The following is a 22,144-nucleotide window of genomic DNA, read 5'->3' as shown; positions in this document are numbered from 1 at the left end:
CCTGCCCCTGTGGGAGAAAGGACTCAACCCCTTATGTTAGGCAAAAGGTTTACAAGCAGACTTTGACATCAAGAATAAAGATGAAATTCACTCACACAAGAGCAGTGCAAGCATTAAGCAACGCTATGCCAGCATGAGCTTTGCCTCATTTAAACACCATATACCTGGCCAAAGCTTTCACGAAGGCTACTGCTAAGGGAACACATCACATTTAACCCATTCATCTTTCTACGAAAAAGAATTGTTCCTTATTTACCTAGAGGGATGATCAAAAATCTCATGTAGCCGAGCCAGTCTGGGGTTTTGTGAGACAGCTGCTCTACAAAGAGCCTCAATACAGCACTGAGGTAATTCTGGGCTCCGGCCACTGCAATTTTAATGGGGTTTGGAGGCTGAGAATTGCAGTTACAGCTAGACAGAAAAAGAGGGAACATGTTCATAATTGTGCTTCCAACCAACTACATCAGAACAAGTCAAAAAAATGGGTTAATAACAACCAAATTAGAAAAGAGCTCGTTCAACACACAAGGCAATATCAAAATCATTATCAGCAGCTTAAACATTGTTAACAAAATGCAACATTGTTCAGTACTTTCTTAATTGGTCTTCTTGCTTCTTTTTCCACACATTTTGATAGTTTACAAAGGGTTGTATAAACAATCTACATTGGGATGTACCCATTGCAACTAACAGCTGTGTTGGAACATATCTACAGCCCTCAATACATAGCTAGGAAATGCCTCAAGCAATGGAGGACATTATCTGGGAATTAATTTAAGGGAAGAAAAAAAAATTGTTTTTAAAGCTATTATCTTCACATGCTTTACTGGTTATTAGATCTGACATAGGAGGCAGCCTACAAAGTACAATCTCTTAAATTCAGTCAATGAAGAGAGATTTGTGTCCTCACACGTGGCAGAACAGCAACAACTTTGCAGGGCTGGCAAGTACTGAAGAACCACACAACTCGGACTTCAGGAGACTAAACTGGGGAGAAGTATTCCCCCACTGTTGGATGGAAAACTCCCTGAGCACTGGGGCACAGGAGCTGAGAGGCTTTTAGAGCTGAGGACTGCCAGCCCTCCTTCCTGCAGGAGGCTCACCAACCGAAGAAGCAAAGGGTCACTTACTATCGCTGTATCCTGGAGACAATAGTACTGAAAGCTGCCTGAATATCAGCTGAGGAGCATGTGCAGACCACTGGCAAGGTATGCTTTTGTAAGACATCTGATAGGTACTGAGGAGAGAACAGAACACGTTAAAGTCCTTTTGGCTACAGTTTGCCACGTGAAAATCTCACCTCCCCCCAGCCTCCTATGGATTGTCACAGCAAAGTGTGGGCACTCTCCCCATACCCAACGTGTAGGTGATGCAGCTGTTTCCCAGACACCTTTTCCTTGTGCATCAGCCATAGAATGGCTTTTCCTCTACAAAGATGGAAGCACTGCTTGACAAACACGAACACTACATCCAAAACATGGCATTTCTGGCAGTGATGACTCTAGACCAGCAGTTCTCATGGCCGCAGGGAGCAGGGCAGCAGCAGAAGGCTGTTTGCCTAGCAGACAGCTCTGGGTAAGAGCAGATGCTCTCTACTTACCTGCCTGCAGAACTGCACATGCGGTGCTCTCTGATTTAAAAGGACTTGACAAACACAATATTCTAATATTTTGCCTACCCTCGAATACCAGAACAACAACAAAAAATAGTGCTACATTCCTTGTGTTGGACCTTTCCCCCTCCATGCAGCTCAAAGGGAAAAAAGTTAACATACACCTGAAGTACATATGGATAAAATGTTGACAAGTGTCCGCAGTTATCTCACTTTCAAATTCTGCACCACTAATCCTCACACCCTAGCCAATGCCATCATCATCTCATCTGATACCATATACATTGCTGGAAGAAACCTGCACAGCTCTCTCTCCATCTCTAGATGGCATTTCTCCCTCTTCCATGCTTAGAGTGACTTGGAACCTGTAACTCAACTGGTATTTCTGATCTCTCAGACACTGAGACCCCAGTTCTACTAGAAGCAGAGAGCAGAACCAGCCAACATAACTCCACAAACCTGGCACACGTTCTACAGCCCACATTCAACCAGTGCACATTTAACTTGCCTTTTCTCTCTATATTTTATTGCTGTCTCAGACTGAGGTTCAGAAAGGAGCAAAATTTGTTTTGACACCCCACCCAAACCCAAAGCACATGATTCCACATTGCCAGTACAAGAGAGCAGCGCTCAGAGCTCTCCTTAACACAAACACCACACACCAAGAAAAGATGTGGTGATGCATCCCCAGACAAGAATCACAAAAATATGTGCAAATCAACAATGCTGAAGTATTTTCTCCTGTGGAGATCACCAGTGCCCAGCAACATCAGCCTAAACCAAAGATGTGTCCTCCCTGCTTCCTTTATCCCTTCCTACCATAGTGGAGAAGCAAGCTCTTGAGTGCAAGGCTCTAGCCATACCTGTTGTGCTGCTAACCAGAAGAAATGGCCTTTCAGAGAACAGAGAAAGTCTCTGGGAAAAGATTGAACTGACAAAGCTTTACAAAATCCATAGCATCTCTTGGTGAAACTCTGTGTGTAGGCAATTAACCTTCAATTTATCGCCACCCCCATGAACCACCACTGCAGAATCTACTTGGTTAGTGGTAAAGGTCAATTCCCAAGAAGAACAGTGCTTCAGATAACGTCTCCTGCATTTACCTGGCCTTGCCAATCAGAAGTATTGACAAGAATAATGTTTTCTGGCAGCTGGTCGTCAGAAACCAGGATGTGATTTAGTTGGTCATACACCGTTTTCCTGGGGATCTGGAAATGAAGACACAGAACAGAACAACAGAAGGTATCAGCTTTAATCCTCATACCAGCACCTCCAGCTCCTGCAGTTTGAGAGAGGTGGCTCTGCATGAGCTGGCCAGTTCTTGGTCACTCCATCAGCAATACATGCTAGTGGACACATTGACTACTGGCAGTGACGTTTGTCAGCTTCTTCAGCACTGCAATATTCTGCAGGCTCCTTTATTGGCCACCTTGGTTTTGTCAGCCATTACTCCTTCCGCAATGCATTTTTCTTAAGTCACTTTATATCAACTAACAGTAGTTCAAGGAATTCTGGATTTACAGAAACAAGCAACTATCTCTGTCAAGGACGGAATTAACAGAGTCCTGCAGTTAACAAGAGCATGGCACAGAGATATTCTGCATAAATCAGTCCCCTTTTGCAACTTCCCTTATTTCTAAGGAGTAATTCCTCAAAACATCCCTATTTGTCCCTCATCACAACAATCTGTTCCAGTGTTTTCAATTTATGGCTGGCAACAAGCTGGCAAAGCCCAGCAGACAGCATGGAAGGTACAATTATCAGCCAAGAAGTAAATTTCCTCCTTCCTGGAGCTGTGAGGTCCTGTACCTTTCCAGCAGGGACAGCACTTGGGCCAGAAGGAAAGGGATCACAGGAGACAGATGGAGAACACAAAAGCCATGAGTGGCTGGAGACAGAGAAATATTTTTCACACCTGTAAGTGGTGCCGGGTGTCTGGAGATCGTTCATTATCCAGACTGTTTGCTCTCTCGTTCTGTGGCCTCACTGGCTGCCTCTCCTTCAGAGATGTGCTTCTTCCCCGCCGTCCCGTCTGCTTCCCTTCAGACCTGCTAGAGAGAAATGCTTTCATTCCAGACCTGGCTCATATCTGAGCAAAATTCACCCCCAGACTCCCTAGATCACCCTCATCTGGCAACCCCAGCAACACGACTCCAAGCACTGGAGATTCACACATGTAAACCTGAGCTAGCCTGAGATCTGCTAACTCTGCTTCTGATGGTGCAAAAGCTATAGAGCACATGGTGCAGCCACACAGAATGTTGTCATCGTGTTCTCAGAGTCACAGGCAGACTTTCAGAGCAAGACACACACCACCACCACCATGCTAATTGCCGCTCCAGCATAATATGAACCATCCACGCAAACTGTAGACTCACACCCAAAAGCAGCACAGAAATACCTCTTCAAAAGAGCATCTATCTGCTTACAAATAACCAAATAAACTACATGGTGTGGTTGTTGAAGATCACGTTCATTCCCCTATTAGGGAACTTAGACTCGACAACCACCTTTACGGCCAAAATCTGCATCAGCTGATCCAACAACAGGATCTTTGAGCATGCAGCCCCAGAGTAAACATCCCTGAGCAACATCAGGGCAGTATTCCTTTTCAGGGTTCTTGGTTTTCAAGTGCCCAAGGCCCACCTCTCAAGTGCCTGAACACAAGGATGGGCTCCTTGCAGTCGATGCCTAAAGGCCATACCGAACAAAGGCTAGCAGGCTGTCCACGTCCTCCCAAGCAGCCCTGCAGCAGGTGCAATGCTGTGTCACTGCTCTACCTGGTGGATGGGATAATGAGGGACTCCGTCTTGGTGATCTTCCCGCTGGGCGGGAGCTTCTCAACAAACACATCTGGTGTGGGAAGCTCAGCTTCTTGAACCTCAGCTTGCTGGCTGGACTCCTGCAAACACACAGAACCAAGTCAGGAACAAACCCTTCCCTCCTTGTGACTACCACGAGGGCTGGCAGGAGGGACACCTGGCTGGGCTACATGCAGCCCGTCCCTTCCAGACACGCTACTCAAGGCCAAAGTCAATACGGTCTTGTTGAGAGAGAAATACATTGGAGAAATGTACAAATAGCATGTTTTCAGCAGAGCAACTTGAGCTTTGGGTTTTTTTTTTTCCCCCAGGACCAGCTTGATTTCTGCCAATTCAGCTGGAAGTAGTAGTTCTGCCTGACATAATGCACCAGCCCCAAGAATACTTTCCAGGACGATTCACGTGCTCAGTGGCATATTTCAGGCCAGCCTTCCTCAAACCAAGAGAAAGGCTGTTTAAAAAGAAAGCCATGCAAAGCATTTTAATGTCAAAAGGCTGAAAGACAAGAACCTCCAACAACTGGGGTCAGGAGCAGAGCTCAGCATTATCTTCACTGCAGCTACCATTGCCTACATCAGCTGTGCTGTATATGCTGCTACATGAACAGGCAGACATGTGCCACAGAACGCAGCTCACAGTTGACAACCAAACTGCCAGGAGGAACGTTAACAAGTGAGTTTGCAACTTACAAAAGAGACAGTGTCAGAAATACTGTCGCCTGGGTGTTTGGTTCCGAGAGTCTTTGACTTTTCAGGCACTTCTACCTGCTTGAGAAGAGAAAACCATTAGAAGGTATGACAGAAGCACAATTTTTCACCCAAGCCGCCTGGATGAGGCTGTTCAAAAGTCACAGTTTAAATACTGCACAGCTCCGCAGCACAGCCGTGAGTGCTTCTGTTCACATCAGAACTGAATATGTTAGCGCGGGACATGGCAAGGCAGCAGCTGAATCCTGCTAACAGAGATTTAATGCAACCGTCGCATTTAAAATTCGGGTCACAAAACCCTACCAGAAGATCTGGTACCAATCCAACAGGACCCAGGCCCTGCAAGGCCTCCTCCTGTGGTTCTGCAGCTGTGGTACCAGATGTGGTTAGGCATTAACCAGCACAGACGGCCCTGCAGCTGCTTCACAGAACCAGCCTGGGTGCCTTCAAGCTCGGCGGCCTCCCTGCGATGCCAAGGCCTGGCACTGCTCTTGGCAACGCAGCACCGGATCAGACACAGATAAGGAACACACACGTCTCGTGAATATGACAGCTTGTGAGACCAAGGGAAGGTGCTTGGGGCAAGGCCTCCACTGGAGGCTCTGTTCTGGAGCTCCTGGACGCAGGCAAGGCAGGTCCAGCCCCTGAGCCCACTTGTTCCCATCGAGGCTGCTCGTTAGCGCTGTGACAGGAGGCGCTCCAGCTCCCCCCCTTCCCTCAGCCTTAGATACTCAGTGCCTAAAACCCTCAGACAGATCCATTACTACACTGAGAGACATACTTTACACCACACAGTGTACAAGAGGCAAGAAAGTCCCCCAGAATTGGTGCTGATATTCGCTGTGCCTAGTACTGCCATCCAACAGGAGATGGAAAAGGGTGAGCAGCATTCACTTCAGCATTCGCTCCCAGCCACCAGGAAAAGCAACCTGACATCAGTGTGGTAAAGCTTCCTCCAAGCAGGGTCAGGGAATCCCTACAGCTCGCAGGCAACATCTCCCATCCTGGCTACTGCAAGTGTATTGAAAACGTGGAGATATTCACACTATTAGCAAATATTCAATACATAAACTGAAGGCGCTGACTTAACACTTGATTTCTGTTAAAAAAATAAAAAAAATAAAATCACTCTTTCTTGGCAGAATATTCACGTCTCTGCATCCATGTCTTTGGAGGAGGTCAGAGAGGGTGCTTTAATTTACACATGTACATAGAGATAGCGCAGGTATCAAGGATGAACACGACAGGTTAGCACCGTGTGGTCAGAGCACTTTAATTTCAAAGGGAATGCAGATGGGCAGACAAGACCTTGAGGCTGCTACGTTAACTGCAGACAGATAACCTTCTTGAGACGACTTACAGGACTTGATGGCTCTCTCTGGCTCTTGATGCTGTGGATGCTACCAATTTCTGTCTGAGAGCTGGAGTGTGACAGTCCTTCAAAATAAGGTCTGAATAAGGAAAACAAAAACAGTTTGTTTTTATTAAGAGCATTAACAGAGAAAGTCCGCTATGTTCCCAGCAAAGAAATGTGACTGTTCCCAAAGTGTCTTACCACTCCTCTACACTTCCAGTAAAATTTACAAGCTACTTTTGATCCTGTGAGTGAAAGGAAGGGGAGGAAAGGTCTCCAGGACAGCAGGACAAGCCTGAAAGTCCAAGGAGTCCTGTCTAGCCCTGGCACTGACTGACCGACCTCCATGTACCGGCTCCAACATGTCAGCTGTCACCCACCAGATCATATTTATAAAGCGCTCACAAGGAATGCCTGCATGCTCTCACGCGACGCACCAAACAGAAGTTTTTACTTCCATAAAATCTGGGATGGGCCCACGGGCCCAGCATTTTCACCGAGCAGAACAGAACGCACATTCACCCCACACGAGCAGTTGTGCCTTTCCTACCCCCAGCACCAGGTGCAGAGTTTCACACTGCAGCTTTTGTTTCAGCTTCGCAAACGCTGATTGAACTACACGGCATTCCAGACAAGGTCTAGCTCTTGACTGAAAGACAGCAAGTGAAGGAGAATTACTGCCCCCCACCCATTCTCCGCTCCTGTGGGCTAAGTGACTCCTGGTGCTCATGTGCATTTTATTTCCAGCTTGCATCTGGACTTGGCTGCCAGCCCTGGGATCCAATTGCACATTTGCTCAAGAAGATAAGGTAGCGCATGCAATCAGATTGTGCCTCCATGTAAAAAGGCAGATCATCACTGCAGGCTTCAAGACTCGATTACAATTCAAGGAACTGATTTTTTGTTGTTGTTGCTGCAGGAAAGAAATAATGCCTATAAGCATCAACATTTATCACATTCCTTTCGTGATATGAATGCAAGAACTGGGCAGAGGAAGCCAGAAAGCATCTCCCCAGGACCAAGTAGAAGCGATCCACAGCTCAGCCCCACTGTGCTGCCATACACCAGCACCTACAAAAGCTGGTTCAGAACAGGCTTGGGTGTACCTACTTCTGCTGCAGTCGGTCACCCTCAGGCCCTGAAGAGCTCCTTTATTTCCTGCAGTTCTACTTCCTTAATCCCTGCAAAGACTTTCTTTCCACGTAGGGTCTTATCAGCTTTCCCAGAAAGACCGCCTTGCCTATCACTACTACTGCTTCTGCAGCTTCCGACCCTTCTTCTGCCGCAGCACCAGATTCCTTGCCTGTTTCTACCACCTCTTCAGAACATCCGTGTCAAGTTTATTTCCACTGCCTGCCTGTCAGCAGTTCCTACCCCTGTGCTCAGGTGGCAGGCAGGCAGACTATTTGCAAAGGGAACGAGGAAAAAAGAAGAAGGGAAATTAGACACCCCACACCCAACCCACAAGCAATTATCAAGTTATCCTAACGTATACTGCTGCTCTGACACCAGGTCAAGGGAGGTGGGAACAGGGTGGAGGGGTGAGAATAGAAACACCATCTAATCCATCTAATCTGTGCTGACACTGCACGCTGTCCCTCTTCAGTCCCAGCTCTCAGGAGACTGAGCCCCAAGCAGTTCCTCAAACTGACTGCTCTGCAGGCGTCTGCCCCAGCATCAGCCACCCCACACTTACTTTAACTTTGGCTTTGGAGTGCTCAAGACACTGTCGTCATCTTCCATTTCTGGCCCGCTGTCGCTGGGGTTCTCTATGTCCAGCGTGTCATACAGGAGGTCCAAGTCCTCCTCCACCTCTGGGACGTGCTCTGCTGGGTCCTGCTCCGAATCCAGAACCTATGTGCAGGAGAAAAGCAGGCATGGCTGACTCTGCTAGCAGTCAAACAGAGCCCGTGAAGTTTGGGGGTGAAGTTTGTCAGTACCTGTGTAAGCAATACTTGCCTCTTGGACTAGTTTTCTAGTTATTGGACTAGTTTTCTAGTTATTAACCATGGAGTATGTTCACTGGTCAACTCTATTCTGTAAACGAAGCCTTCAGAAAGCCCCTAAAGGAGTCCCAGTATTCTTAGAACAAGCACAGAATTGCAGGGCTCCCAACTGAGTAATCTGGGTTGGGTTTCACTGAAAAAGTTGCCATGACACATCCTAATTTCACGTTTGGTACCCAAGCAGGCAGAAATGTGACAAAAACGTCCACAGAAGGTGTCAAACCTGGACAAGGATCAGCTGCAACCCGCATGCAAACCTGAAGAGAACAGGTATCCCATGACAAAACTTCCCTAAGGTTTCTTCCCACATACAGAGTAAGCACACCGCTGTACCCAGCTCAGAGCTTTCTTTTTGAGTGGCAGCTCCAAAAAACAGCAGGCTGAGACCTCAGATACAGGCGCTGACTCTGCTGAGCTGACTTGGGAAGAACAGCAGAGCTTGCAGGGCTGTTGGGAAGAGTCAGGAAGCATGAGGAGTTGCTCACTCTTTCCCACAAACCACAGGATCTGCATGCAGACTGACAGCCAAGCGAGCTGTTAACTGTTTTTCTATCAGATCCTCAGTGTTACACAGGTTTCTGGGTTCTGGATCTCTTTCATTTTTAGCTCTGACCAGACAGCTGTCTCTCCTGTGCATCCGCGTTTCCTATCAAAGTTTTTCAAGTCTTGCCTGGCTGTTCCAGTAAGATGATCAAACAGGCAGCAATTTAACTTCACAAGCAATATACAGAGTAGTCTACTTGCCTTTGAAAGAGCCAAAGATAATTTCAAAGCTTTCTTTGAAATTAATGGGTACGAGTGATTATCAAAATCTGGTTCTGATAAAACTTGATCTAGAAAACATTTGATGGCATTTTAAAGTTGGCCCTCGAGCTTCCATGCAAGGCCAGGGCATTAGGACAGGTCACATCAACAGCAGACTTGGAAACAAAGTGAAGAGAACTAAGAGGAAACAGGATAATGTTCCTGATGACTACAGCAGGGCGCACACCAAGCAGTAAAGAGAGCAATATGCAGACAGGAAGGCTTCCAGCACGCATTACTTACCTCATCAGACACTTTAAACCTCTTCAGCAACGCCACAACCTTCTGTTTGAAGTTTTGTTGCTGCAAGTCAAAGACATTTTTACGTAAGTAAAGCATCAGTGAACAGTCTTCTCCCAGTAAGAAGCCCGGACACATGACACGGGTGCTCTAGCTGCTGCTTCAAGTCAAAAATCTGCTGGCACCACAAACCAAATCTCTGCTATACACACGTTGAAATCAGCTTTTCCACACCTATGGCACTTCCCTGCATTACAACAAAGTCCCACTCCACTAAACATTATGATAAGCCTTCTGGCCCCGATAGATGGCACCACTCTTGGCTGGACTCACAGTGGACAGCAAATTTCTGGTGAGCATTTGAGAGTCAGCTCCTACAGATCTCAACACTGGTGAGCCAACACAGGCCTCTACCCGCAGACCCACAGACCAGACGTATTTTCTATCAAACTGTTTTTCCTGTTGCAGTTCAGGCTTGCTTGTACGACTAGTAGCACTGCAGAGAAGTTGCGAGGCTTGTCCTTTGCACTTATCTATCAGAAAAATGCTTTCCAAGTCCAATACCCACAGATCTAGGAAACAGCAGGCACCGAGCCCAAAATAACACAAACCCAGCTGCTGCACTGCCTTTGTGCTCACTTGCACACAAGAGCTATTTCTCTCCCGCAGGACCAAACAGCTGAGATTTATCCTGAGCTGCCCAGCCCTTCTCTGTCGCTGCCCAACCTCACACACACACTCTAAGGAAAAGGCACAGGAAGGCACAGGCAAGAGAGCTGGTTCAGGGCATTTGAAGTGGCATCCCTGTGTCAGGAGGAAAGGGAGGAGAAAATGGCTAGCACCAGGCCACTCTTTGGTGTAGCAAGTTGCTCATCTACTAGCTTGACTGTATCTCATGTGAGCTTTTATTGTATGTCCCCCTGGTCCCACCACCCTGGCCTCGGACACTTCACCCCACCCCACTCTTCCACTGAATGTAAATCCTGCAAGCTGTGCCGCCTTCTGGCCAGCTGAAGTTCAGGTGAAATAAATTCACCAGGTTCAAACGCTGTCCCCACTGCACTTGCAGGACCAACATGCTCTCATGCTCGAGCTGTGCTCTGACTCGGGATGTAAAGCAAAAACGTTCATCACGCAGACCAGCGTGGCAGTCTGTGGAGGGAGCACACAAAGCAGGCAGTAGCTGAGGTGGCATGGCAAGAACTGTGCACTGGCCTGAATGCTTTGACAGCTGGCAGACAGGAGCCCTGGTGGGTTTGGAGCTGGGCTGATGTTAAATTTCCTGGCAGAACGTAACCTGGTCTTACACCAGCTCTACACACCAGAGATTCAGTACCAGCTGAATGGTCGGGGACAGAAAGCCATTCTTATTAGGAAGAAGTTGCTCAAATATTAACTAAGGTGTGTGTTTTGCCCTGTGCTGTCATTAATGCCTGAAAACAATACTAAGGACATCAAGCACATGAGCTAGCTTACTCCTAGTCCATAAAGGATCTTTTTAATTGTAGATTCAAGTCAAAACGGTGTTTATTCCAGACCTTCTCAAAACACAGATTTCAAAAATAGCCTCACAGAGGGTACAAATGAACTCCAAACCGACTCCTAAGTCCAAAAAGAAACCTAGCCCATTATGGTGATTTGAGTTATTGTCATCACAGACATGCACAAGTGCTTGTGTCGGCAGAAAGCTGCATTATGGTGCAGTCCAGCACAAGTCAGTGCTCCACACAGGAGTTTTACAGGCAATCACATGCTTGCTGTGAGAGGGCAGATGGCTGCATGCTGCATGAAGAAGCCTTCAATATCCAGCTACTCCTTTTCCTCAACAGCACATGCACCACCTCAGGTTCATCGTCAAGCTCCAGCCCAACTGAGCTACTTAACTTTGTTTTGAAACCTTTCCACAAGTCTCTCCCAAGCAGAGCACAAGCAGAAGAGCTTCCCTTCACTTGAAGCTATGCTTTCAGGACTTACTTGAGCACAGATTCTGCCCTGGCTTCGTTATGAGGCTGAATTTCACATGCTGACATGATTTCTGGAGCTCCCTCATCTTGCAGCCGAAGGACACTCACGGCACACACACCACGGACTGCCCCACTCCCTGCTCTGACAGCTTCTGCCTTCTCTTCACATGCTGTGACCATGCCCCCAGGCTCCCTGCTGGGCCAGCGTGCCTAGTGCTGCTGCTCCCACAAGCCACATGCACTGCAAATCCTGGCCAAACCCCATCAGTGTTAGTAAAACTAATTTCCACCGACCCTGGTTATGGACGTCGTTCTTACTATCGATCTCCGCTGCTTCTTGGGCTTCCCCAGCTCGTACTCATCATCATCCAAATCCTGAACAGAAAGAGGATTCCTTTGTTACCTTCGTGGCTTGGGGACACACGAGCATTTAAGTGCTAACAATGTTCCCTCTATGAACATGCTGCTCTATCTTCCAGGCATTCAGCATTTGCTTTAATTGTTTGTGGTTATGGTGGCAGAGGGAAAAGGAATTGAGCCAGGTCTGCAGAGAGCCAGAATACCAGAACAGAGAAGCAAAACGGCCCTAGTTCTACACTGAAGGAACAAGGATAGTTTCAGCCCCACGCTGCAGTGGGTTCCTCTCTCAGTCCCTCCAAGAGGTGGAAGGCAAGTGATGCCAGAGTCTGAAGCAAGTCAGATCCAAACTCAAATGCATCTCACATCTACTCAGGGGTTCTCTGTAAGGACTCATTTTGCAGCAGGTATTAAAGACTAGCATCTGACTCGGATCCCACTGGCCCTTCCATGACAGCTGGGGCCTAGTTGGGCTCTTGGAATCCAGTCAGCATTACAGAAGCAATCAACTGATGCCTTGACCATTGAGCAGAGAAATGCACAGGAATGTTTTAGTGTTTAAAGGGGGCTCAAATCAACACATAAGATAAATCACAGCACAGTGGAAGAAATGGGATCCTGTGCATCTCCATTCTCCTTCTGCCACTGCACTGAACACTCGGTAACAGTCTCACGCTGTCATGGTCTAGCTAGAGAATTAGACTTACAGCTTCAAGCACAGGCTGAGGACGTACATGCTCTACAGAACTCCTCACAGGGAGAAACCATGCCCTAAACAGTACCTGGCCCTGTACGGCATCATCACTGGCCTCCTGCTCAGAAGAGAAGCTCTCGTACTCCTCCTCGGAATAGTTGTCTGAAAGGGAAGGAAAGAGGGGAGAGATCCCATGAAACTCCTTTAATGCGAGGGGACAATCTCAACGCAGGAGCAAAGAAAGCCTACTAACAGCAATAAACCCGGAAAGGGGGCGCACAAGGGGCCTGATAGTTTATCTTCTATCTGTGCCTGAACCAGTGAGATGGGAACCTCCTGGAGATGAGAAACAAGGAAGATATATCTAATAGGAAGGACAAACCAGCACGCAGATAAGACTCCTTGAAATACCATCCCCTTTTACTCTGGGAAGAACCACCTGGCAGACAGCAGCAAGTACAGAGGTTTCCTCACAAGGAAAATCATTTTTCTCCTTATGTGGGCACAACTAGCTTACAGAAGCAAGTAAGACATGACAGGAGAGTCTCAATTCTATTGATGTGACACTTCAGGTGTCCTGCCTGTCCTCAGGCAGCAACACCTGCACGCACTACCTCCAACAGGTCACTCTTCTGGCAGTGAGCAGAAGCCTGGTACTACAAAGAAGGTGGAAGATCACAAGTAAAAACCCAGTGACTTTCTTACACAGTGCTCAACACTTGGATTTGCTCTCTTTAAAGCAGACCAGAGCCCACAGAAAACACGTGGCAGCTTTCTAGGTCTTACAGAGGTTAACGACATTTGTTGCACAACACCCAGAGGAAAAAGAAGTTGGCAGAGCAGCTTAAATGTGCATCTCCTGAATATGACACTGTTAGCCCTGTGAGAAGCTACAAGTTCTCAGCACACCTACCAGTAATGCTGGAAGAGCACACGTCTAACTTGCTGGATGGCTCAAGCCTGGTATGATATGCAGAAGAACCTCTGACAATCCCCAGCTCCTGTCACCCTCCCTGCTTACACAGCAACAGGTTTGCAAAGTTGGTTTCCTTTGCAGCCATCAGTTACTGGTATGGAACTCATGCAAACCAGTTCTCTTTGTCCCCAGAAGCATCTAAGCTGTTTCCATCTAAGGTTTAACTGCAGCTAGTTTAGGAGACACTAGTCCTCAGAGCATGTGGTTGTACTCTTACCTGTGGACTTGATTTTCTGGCTGGGCTGCATTGTGCTGTCTTCATGGTCAATTGGCTGACTTGACAAGGAGAAGATCCAGATTTCTGCTACCTTCACTGCAGCTTCTTTGATGTTGCTGAAGAGGCTTAGTACCTGGCCACCTTCTGTGGGGTGCTGCATGACCTGGGACAGAAATCAAGCAGCACCAATCTGCATTTAAATGTATTTAAACTTGCACCATTTGCATACTACGAGAGCTATTTATGTTAATAGAGTTACTTCAGATTTCCAAGTACAGAAAGAAGCCAACATCCTGAAACTGCAGAAGCCACTTGCAGGCAATACACAATGCTAGCTGAGATTTTACTTGACTATTAATGCAAGTGATGGAAAGAAAGGAAAAATTTTCTGAGTGTGACAGCTGATTAGCTCATCCTTGAAGCATGATACTTGATTACCTCATTACTATGTATTTGCTTCCACAACACAGTACTGATTTGACTTATCAGGTTACCAACCTTCTGAACAGCTAATTAAGGAACTCACTTCTGTGTTAAAGCCCAACAGAAGAGCCAGCAAAAGCAAAAATTCTTGGTGGGGTACACAGCAAAGTGTCTGAGAGAGCTGGCACCTGAATCTCAGAGGAGCTGGCCACCCTGAGTTAATGAAGAGGTGAGTTACAAAAAAAACAAGATGATGGAGGAGGCAGAGAGATATCTCAGCGTGGGTTTTTCTGCAGTTATCATCCCTTTGCCACCCACAGTTCACAGAGCTATGCCCTGAACTTAAGGCTCAGGTTCTCCTCTTGCCCCAGAGTCAGAAATTGCTTCCCCACCCCAACTTGCCTGCGCCTCAGCTTTCTACCGCACACCAGGCTGCCCTGTCAGCTCCTCACGTGGCTTTAAAATGACCTGAGCTGATGAGGAACATATGCCCCCTGCTCTTAAACTCTGCTCAGACTCATGCCTCCGATAGCTTTTCATTGCTTTCTTTTGTTTCAGCTGCCACAATAACTTTTTTTTTTTTTTTAAATGTGCTGTCTCGGGGTCATTACCCTACAAACTGCAGAGGATATAGGGTTTGTTTACCTGAAGTCTTCAATTTCTGAAGTATTCCAGATGAGCGGGAGTGCAACTATTTCCCAACAAAGTGAACCTTTGAAAATTTATGACCTTCTAACCTCAGTCAGCTGACATTACAGAAAGACCGAAAAAATAAGCCACACGCAGCAGCAACCCAACACTTAGAAGCTCACTGATGGGTCTAATTAATGGGCCCACACATTTTCTGCCTTACAGCAATATTTAACTTCCAGTCCTTAAACAAACCAAACATGGTACAGGAAAAATGTTAGCTACAACACTATAAATTAGAATTTGGCTGATTCAAATGGGGAATTCAACATTTACTGCAAGTCTAAGGGAAGCTTAACTCACACACAAGGAGTGTTCTTTATAATGAATTATTTAACACAGTAATAACTCTCCACAGCACAACATTATCTATTTTGGATGGTAACAAGTTGCTGATAGAATGTAGTCTGATGAAAAATATTGGCGTGAAACCGAAATTGTTTCTGCTAAGCACATCTCTAAATATACGAACACAAACGGCAGAGATTAAACGGGGCATGAAATAATGAAGCGTGGAGCTAAGCCATTCAGAACGCTTTAGTGAATAATTTAGCCATTCTTGGTTCCAGCATTAATTTTAAGAGTAAATCTGAACATTTTTATTATTTACCTCTCACGCACAGGTAATTCCACCTAAATTACCAAGAACAACCAAACAGGAATTGCAAAGGGTGTTTCAAGCAAAGTGATGAAAACTACATGATGCTGAACTCACACAGTAGCACAGTGAAACAGAGCAAACCTCAGTTGCTTTAACCTTCGTATTTCTTAGGATTGGAAGGCTTGCACAAGTGCCCCTAACAGTTTTGTTTCTGCATATATGAAACAACATTTTTACATTTAAGAACATGAGACAAATGCATTAGTTAAACTCAACCAAATAAACTGGACTTTCTACTGTTTCTTCTCCAAAACACAGTAAAAAAGAAAATGTACAAGTATTTAAATACATGCTGAAGTGTCCTGAATACAACGGGGATTCATATTGCATTTGGGTGAAATTATTTGGAATCCCTCCAACTCAAAACAAAACCAAACAAGGCTAAAAAAATACTACAAGCCTTGTAACCTAATAAGCAACCCTCAAGAAACCTTTAGCTCTCAAGATATTAGCTAGAAAACACAAAATGCTATTGCTCAATACTAAAATCTTTTAAAAATATTTTTCTCTGACTACTAATTGCAGTTGTAAAGACAGTCACATGAAATCCATCCAGGTACTCCTCCATGAGGAGAGTGACAACACGGGGCTTAAAGAGAAGGGAATGGGGAAAATACCCCCTCTTGGAAGTATGGCTCATGCCAAATGCTGCTCACCTCAGCCATGTTGATAGAGCCAACAGCCAGAGTCTTGTAGCCCAGAATCGTTCGGTTCTTGTACCGTTTCCGCCGCTGCAGCATGATCTGAAGCTTGTTGCCTTCTCTCTTCAAGAAGTGAGGGTACTGAGGTTGGAAACACAATGCAAAAGGTTATTACGTCCCATAACATTATCTCCCAATTGCCTGATTCATGGCTCAATCCCATTCCCAGGGTTAACCCCAGGGCTTTTAGAAGTGCCTACATGAACTAAACCTCAACGCACAACCCTCTGTTATCCCAAAGAGGCCTCCATCTCTCACAGGAGCTCTCAGCTCTGGACTTTCATTTCCCCAGCCAAGCACTTCATGCAGTCCTGATCCACCCTGAGGGAGCAGCCAAGCCACCTCTCACCTCAAAAGCAGCCTTGGCAAAGCTCTGCCAGAGCCCCAGGGCCACCCGAGGGACAGGGGGAGAGCTCGGGGAACCCTGCACCTGCAGGAACAGTTCAAGCCCAGGGGTGCAGAGGAGCTGTTTGGTTTGTAAGGGCTGGGACCGAGGCTGGTTCCGAAGCAACGAGCAGCCCCCAAGAAATGGGTTGGGCTGCATGGGCCTGCAGAAAGGAGAACCTCACTGCAGGGATCCTAACGTTGGACATACCTCAGAGAAAAATGCTTCATTTCACAGGCAAAAAGTATTTTTCCCTTGCACTGGACATTCTGAAAGTAACTTTATGCCTAGGAAAAAGCTTGATACATACAAGTGCTGGGTGTCACCAGAAACCTTAAGGTATTAATTTGCAGTCCAGAGCAGGCCTTGCTGCTCTGCAGAGAGCCAGGAGCAGCGGCCGCACAAACAAGCGGAATACTAATTAACTAATTGCTCTGCAAGGACGGGATCTTCTGTGCACTGCACGAGGAAGTGGCCACACAGAAGAGAGGAACACCAGAACAGTCCACGCAATTAAAAGACCATCACAAAACACATCACACACCTCAACGTGCACAGCTTTCGGGACTGAACTGGATGGCTCAAGTCCATACATGTGCAGGTTCCTGATTTTCAAAGGTGCGTTTCCTTGCCACCTCTGATGAACATTCGTAGAGATGATTTTAATAAAAAAAGTACAGAGACACCCAGGCCACTCACCTCCTTGGCTAAAAGCAAGGTCCTCTGGAACAGCTGAGCCATTTCCACTGCACCACCAAGCTATTTTTAACTGCTGCCAGGGCTTATGAATTCTAAAGAATGGTTTCAACCAAATCTTTTCAGTAACTGCCAGTCCGTGACACAGTTTGGCTCAAAATCTTTGGAAACGAGATGTTTAGGGGAAGTACCAAGCACCGCAAGGCACATCCAAGGGGTGAGAAGAGGCACACAGCCCAGGACAGCAAGAGGCAAAGCAAGAAATTCATTCTGAAGCCCAGGTGACAAAATCCCCCCCATCCGGGAGGATCAAACACAGGAATTAAGTGCTCTGAAGATGGGTGAGGTTGTGCTTGGGATACCTAGGGAATTTCATTTGATCCTGAGAAACCCACGGGTGAGGAAAAGCAGTGAGGGCAGCTTACCTTTAAGGCAGCTCACCTGCCAGAAAGGCTACTGCTGCTCTAGCCCTAGCTAGTGAGGTGAAATGGGCTCGGACACACTATTTTTCCTTCCTCCAGCTGCGTAACAGCAACAGGAAACTCCTCCCTTCTGTTGGAGTGAGAGCCTGCCAGCCACAACGGGCTGCGCGCTGCTGTGCCAGCCTGTCCTGTCACCTCAATGCTGACGAGGAAACGCTCTGCGTAAGGAACAAGAATTGCATCCAGGAGGAAGAGCTGAGGAGGACGTGACTGTGAAGGTAAAAGGGGCTGCAGGTCCACACAGCGAGCACCGAGCAAGGCGTGGAGCTGGGAGAGCTGAGAGCGCAGGATGGAGCTGCTGGCTGCTGCAAGACGCCGAGACTTTCTCCCGCTGAGACATCCACACGCTTTTACTTGGTGGCCCAGCACCACTCCCAAAATATCCCAGGCACTAAATTCAGACTGTACCTGGCTCAGGCTGTAGTCATTAGCTAAGAGTAGCTTCCAGCCATCGCCCAATTAGGAAACAATAAAAGCTGTCATAAAAGTCCTGCTGTGCCATTTCAGGAAGGCTTCCCAGGCCCTGCTGCATCCAAGATCCTGCCCGCAGTCAGAGAGCAGCAGCACGTCTCTGCATTAAGCCTGCTCCTCTCACACCCTCCTTTCTGAGGGCTGCCAGTGTCACGGACATCCTCCTCCTCTGTTCTGGCTCAATTCCCAGCCCCTTCAGGAGAAACCGACTTAACAGCAGTGCTCTGTGCCCTGCTGCAGGATTGCTCTGAGCTGCAGAAAAACACACGCGTTCCTGGTTGATTCCAAAAAGCTGGGCAGAAACACTTGCTCCTTTCTGACACGGGACTGGCAGAGGGAGACGTGGCTCATCCTAAGGCTCTGCTCCCTGCCCTTGTAAAGCTGCAGCCCCCACGGCCACGCATCCTTATTCCCAGCACGTGGCTGTGTCATTCCTGCCCACAACGGAGGGCTGCAACGCTGCAGATAACCCAGCCTGGGGGCTGCGTCAGGACACAACCACGAACACCAGCCATCTGCATACCTGCCTGTGCAGTCCCGGGGTTATCATCCATCTGCACCAAAATCTCATCTGCTTTGAGTCTACCCAGGGCTCAGAGTAACAACCGCTCTGTCTCGCATCATCCCTGGAGCCTTTCTTCTTACCAGATCAAACTCTCGACTTCAAAATCTAGTCCCAAAATACAGATAACCCAGATCGGAGTGCTTCTGAGTGTCTGTCTGACTGCTGCGTGCACACAGGATCCTCCCTCCTGCTTGCAGCAAGCCAGCCTCTATTTACCTCATTCTCCTACTCAGGAGGCAGCACCGGGGCAGGCTGCTCTGAGGAACAGAGCAACCAACACAAGGCTCTTGACCACAGACCCAGGAAGCACCAAATCTCACCGAAAAGCAGCAATTGCAGCGAGCACAGGCCCCGAGGCCGCGTCCCGCCCTACCTGCAGCGAGAAGGTCAGCGCAAGTTCCGTCTCCACGTGTCCACTCGGGGGCAATACAATCTCGTGAGACCGCAGGATGCGCTTGGAGCCCTGCACAGAAACAAAGTCCACGTGGTGAATCCCCCAGCCCTTTCCTTAACCACCCAACCTGACAGGCTCAGAGGTGAAATCAGGGGGCTCCTGCCCTCCCTGGTATCACCCGGAGCTGCTTTAGGGCTGCATGGTCTGCCTCTCCCCAGGGAAAAGACGGGGCAGCAGGCTGCAGGCAGGGCTGGGTGCTGATCTGCAGGCACTGCTGGAGTGGCTCTGGCCTTGGGGTGGGCAGAAGATTGGGCTGAAATGGAAGAAGCCTCGAATGGCCATCCCAGCCCTTTCCCCTTTATAGAAAAACTGGGAAGTGTTTTCAGGGACTGCCGCAGAGAAAGCGAACGGATGGATCTGACCTTGCACGCCTGTGAAATATTAATGAGATGAAAGGGAGATATTTGACTAATAAAGATTTGGGCATATTTACTGTCCCTCGCTGCAACAAAGCAGCTTTTGTTCTGCCAAACCCCAGCGTTCAGAAGCTGTGAGTCAGCCCCCAGCCCTCGAGCTGCAGCCGGGGTTTATGATTTCAGCCCGTAGGTATCGGGCTCCGCAGCGGGGTTTGGAGGCAGGCTGCAGTGTCACACGTAACCCTCCGGCGCTGGCCACGACAAACTGATCTCTTCTCTTCCTACACACACCCCTCCCTGGGGAAAGCGGGGATTTCAACCTGTTCCAACAGCTCTGAGTGATTGGGATTGCAGAGAAAAGAAATCCCCTAAACGGTGCAGGGGAGTCTGGAGACGTGACAGGATTACTCCACACCAGCGCTGTTTGGGCTGCCATACGCTGAGTTATGGGGCTGCTTCCTGCGTGAGCATTTCATTTCGGGGAACGTTTCAGGGAAAACTAGCAGGGAAGCATGACAAAGTGCTGCCCAGCAAACGCTCCCGCACTGTTCAAACAGTGGCAAGTTTCAGAGGCCGCTGGCTCGCTCTTCTGCTGAGGCTGCAGATCTGGCTTTGTCCAGCCGGGCTGATCTCCCAGCAGCACGGAACTGCAGCTCTCCAAAAAGCACCAGCTGGGGAACTAGAGACAGGCAAGCGGGTAAACACGGCCCAGCTACGTCCAAAGCAGAATTGGGTATGGTAATTCAGCCCCAGAGAGCACCCTGAGACCAGGGAGAGAGGCCGGGACTCCTTCGCATCCCTTCCTCCCCAAACACTTCTGCAGAGGTGCCCAGCTCCAGGGGGTCTGGAGACAGGCAGCAGAGCAGGGGCAGAAAGCTGAAGGATCCCCCCAGGAAAAGCAGCACGCGTGCAAGTGAAGCACGCCCAGCCTTGCTGCTGGCAACAGCGGCATCTGCTCCGCCGCTGCAAATCTCCGAGCAGTCACAGTCTTGCTTCACTCGTTACGCAACCCTAAATCTAAGGAAGGCCCAAATATAGCTGCTTGGAGGAGACTGCAGCGGATAAATAGTGCAGCAGCTTGGGAAATGGCGTTGACAACTCTTTGAACGTCCCTGTTCGGGTGGCGGTGAGGAGCCATGGGAAAGGCAGGTGCGATGCTCTCATTAGGTCTGAATTCAGTCATCCCCTCTGGAAGGGCTCCAGGCTCTGACACCTCTCTCCTGCAATTCCCCGTGCAAAGACAGCGAGTCCTTTGACAGAGATCATATATTTGATGATCCGATATCGCCAGCTTCAAACAATAGCTGTGTCAGACACCCGAGTGCTGGCAAACTCAGCGGCCTTAAAAGAGCTTGTCAGCACCGTAATAATAACCTGTGAGCCATCAAGGGGCTTTAATAAGAGTGCCTCAAATCTGCCTGCCTCGGGGACAGCGGCAGTGCTGCTGACCTACCGTTAAATGGCACATCACGACGAGATAGGGGCGATGATCGAACCCCTATCGGTGCCAGGGACACCCGAGGTGAAGCCATGGGCACCCCCAGGACAGCAGTCGTCACGGCCACGTTAGCTCCAGGTCGGCTGGAAGGACAGCCCAAGGGCAAAAAGGATGGCCCAGGGGTGCGAGGCGCAGCCTGGGAGTTGTCAAAGAAGCACCCCAAACGTTCCCAGCAATACAGGAGGAGTCCTTTCGCTTTCCAGGTCTTCAGGGATCAGCCCTGCTGCAGAGGGGACTGCGGGAGAACTGCTCGGGTTTCAGCGTCTGACTTCCTATAGCAAGGCAGGTCACAGCGGGTATCCAAAATAGACAGGAAAGTCCCATCTGCTAAAACCCCTTCAGACTTGCAGCTCCGGGGCACCGCTTCCAGCCCTTTCCACCCACAGAATGTAGAAGCACTCAGCACCAGACAGGAGGAGAAGGTTTTCTAGCAAAAGCTGCCCAATTTTCCTACCCAGGCCTGACACACTTTACACGTAGATCCTTCACCGACAAGCCTCAGGCCCTTACAGCGATGCATCCACTGTCTTGGAGTACAAACATATGGAAAGCTTTCAGCCGTGATAAGCAGCATCTGACAGCCTGCAAACCCAGAGCTGTGTGTCTTCAGAGGTTCCCATCAGTTCAGGCGTGTGAAACTGCACCCTACCTTTCTGCTCCCTGCCAGGGGTGTGGGGACCCTCTCCAACACACAGGGACACGATTTTGTCCCAGCTGGACTGCTCACGGAGATGAGAGGTACTGGCTAAATCCTCAGCTTCTGAATCCTTCTCTGAATCCTTCAGTTCTTGCTCCATACAGCCTTTGTGATTTCAACTCCCAAGCTGGATTTTGACACCACCAGAGCTCTGCAGGAGTTTGCCTGTCCCTTTATTTGCAAAGCCGCTGCTTTTCAGCACGGTTAATGGTATTTGTCTACTTAGAGGTCCGCCAGGCTTTTAATCAGTAAGTACTTCAGCACTGACAGTGGTGGGAGCACTCGAGCCCAGCTGATGCTGTGCCACACAGT

The 22,144-nt window shown here is 48.4% G+C and overlaps 1 protein-coding gene across 7 annotated transcripts in view; it reads right to left on the bottom strand.

Annotated features, from left to right (window-relative positions):
• Positions 1 to 22,144, bottom strand: part of PACS2 (phosphofurin acidic cluster sorting protein 2) — a 64,754-nt gene that overhangs the window by 21,636 nt on the left and 20,974 nt on the right. For 2 of the 7 annotated variants that reach the window (XM_032192043.1, XM_032192048.1), the window contains exons 3-16: positions 19,201 to 19,290; positions 16,184 to 16,309; positions 13,754 to 13,916; positions 12,649 to 12,722; positions 11,804 to 11,884; positions 9,549 to 9,608; positions 8,192 to 8,349; positions 6,502 to 6,592; positions 5,124 to 5,201; positions 4,393 to 4,514; positions 3,528 to 3,663; positions 2,716 to 2,820; positions 1,131 to 1,237; positions 257 to 411 (exon numbers count right to left, since the gene is read on the bottom strand). In XM_032192043.1, the coding sequence (XP_032047934.1) occupies positions 257 to 411; positions 1,131 to 1,237; positions 2,716 to 2,820; positions 3,528 to 3,663; positions 4,393 to 4,514; positions 5,124 to 5,201; positions 6,502 to 6,592; positions 8,192 to 8,349; positions 9,549 to 9,608; positions 11,804 to 11,884; positions 12,649 to 12,722; positions 13,754 to 13,916; positions 16,184 to 16,309; positions 19,201 to 19,290 (1,546 nt within the window). The remainder of the gene's footprint in view (positions 1 to 256; positions 412 to 1,130; positions 1,238 to 2,715; positions 2,821 to 3,527; positions 3,664 to 4,392; positions 4,515 to 5,123; positions 5,202 to 6,501; positions 6,593 to 8,191; positions 8,350 to 9,548; positions 9,609 to 11,803; positions 11,885 to 12,648; positions 12,723 to 13,753; positions 13,917 to 16,183; positions 16,310 to 19,200; positions 19,291 to 22,144) is intronic. The other 5 variants (XM_032192044.1, XM_032192049.1, XM_032192046.1 and 2 more) reach the window with 4 other exon arrangements.

The sequence above is a fragment of the Aythya fuligula genome, chromosome 8, assembly GCF_009819795.1.
Source record: "Aythya fuligula isolate bAytFul2 chromosome 8, bAytFul2.pri, whole genome shotgun sequence".
NCBI classification, from domain to species: domain Eukaryota; kingdom Metazoa; phylum Chordata; class Aves; order Anseriformes; family Anatidae; genus Aythya; species Aythya fuligula.
Note: the sequence above shows the minus strand (reverse complement) of the source record. Positions and strands in the feature narration are given on the sequence as shown.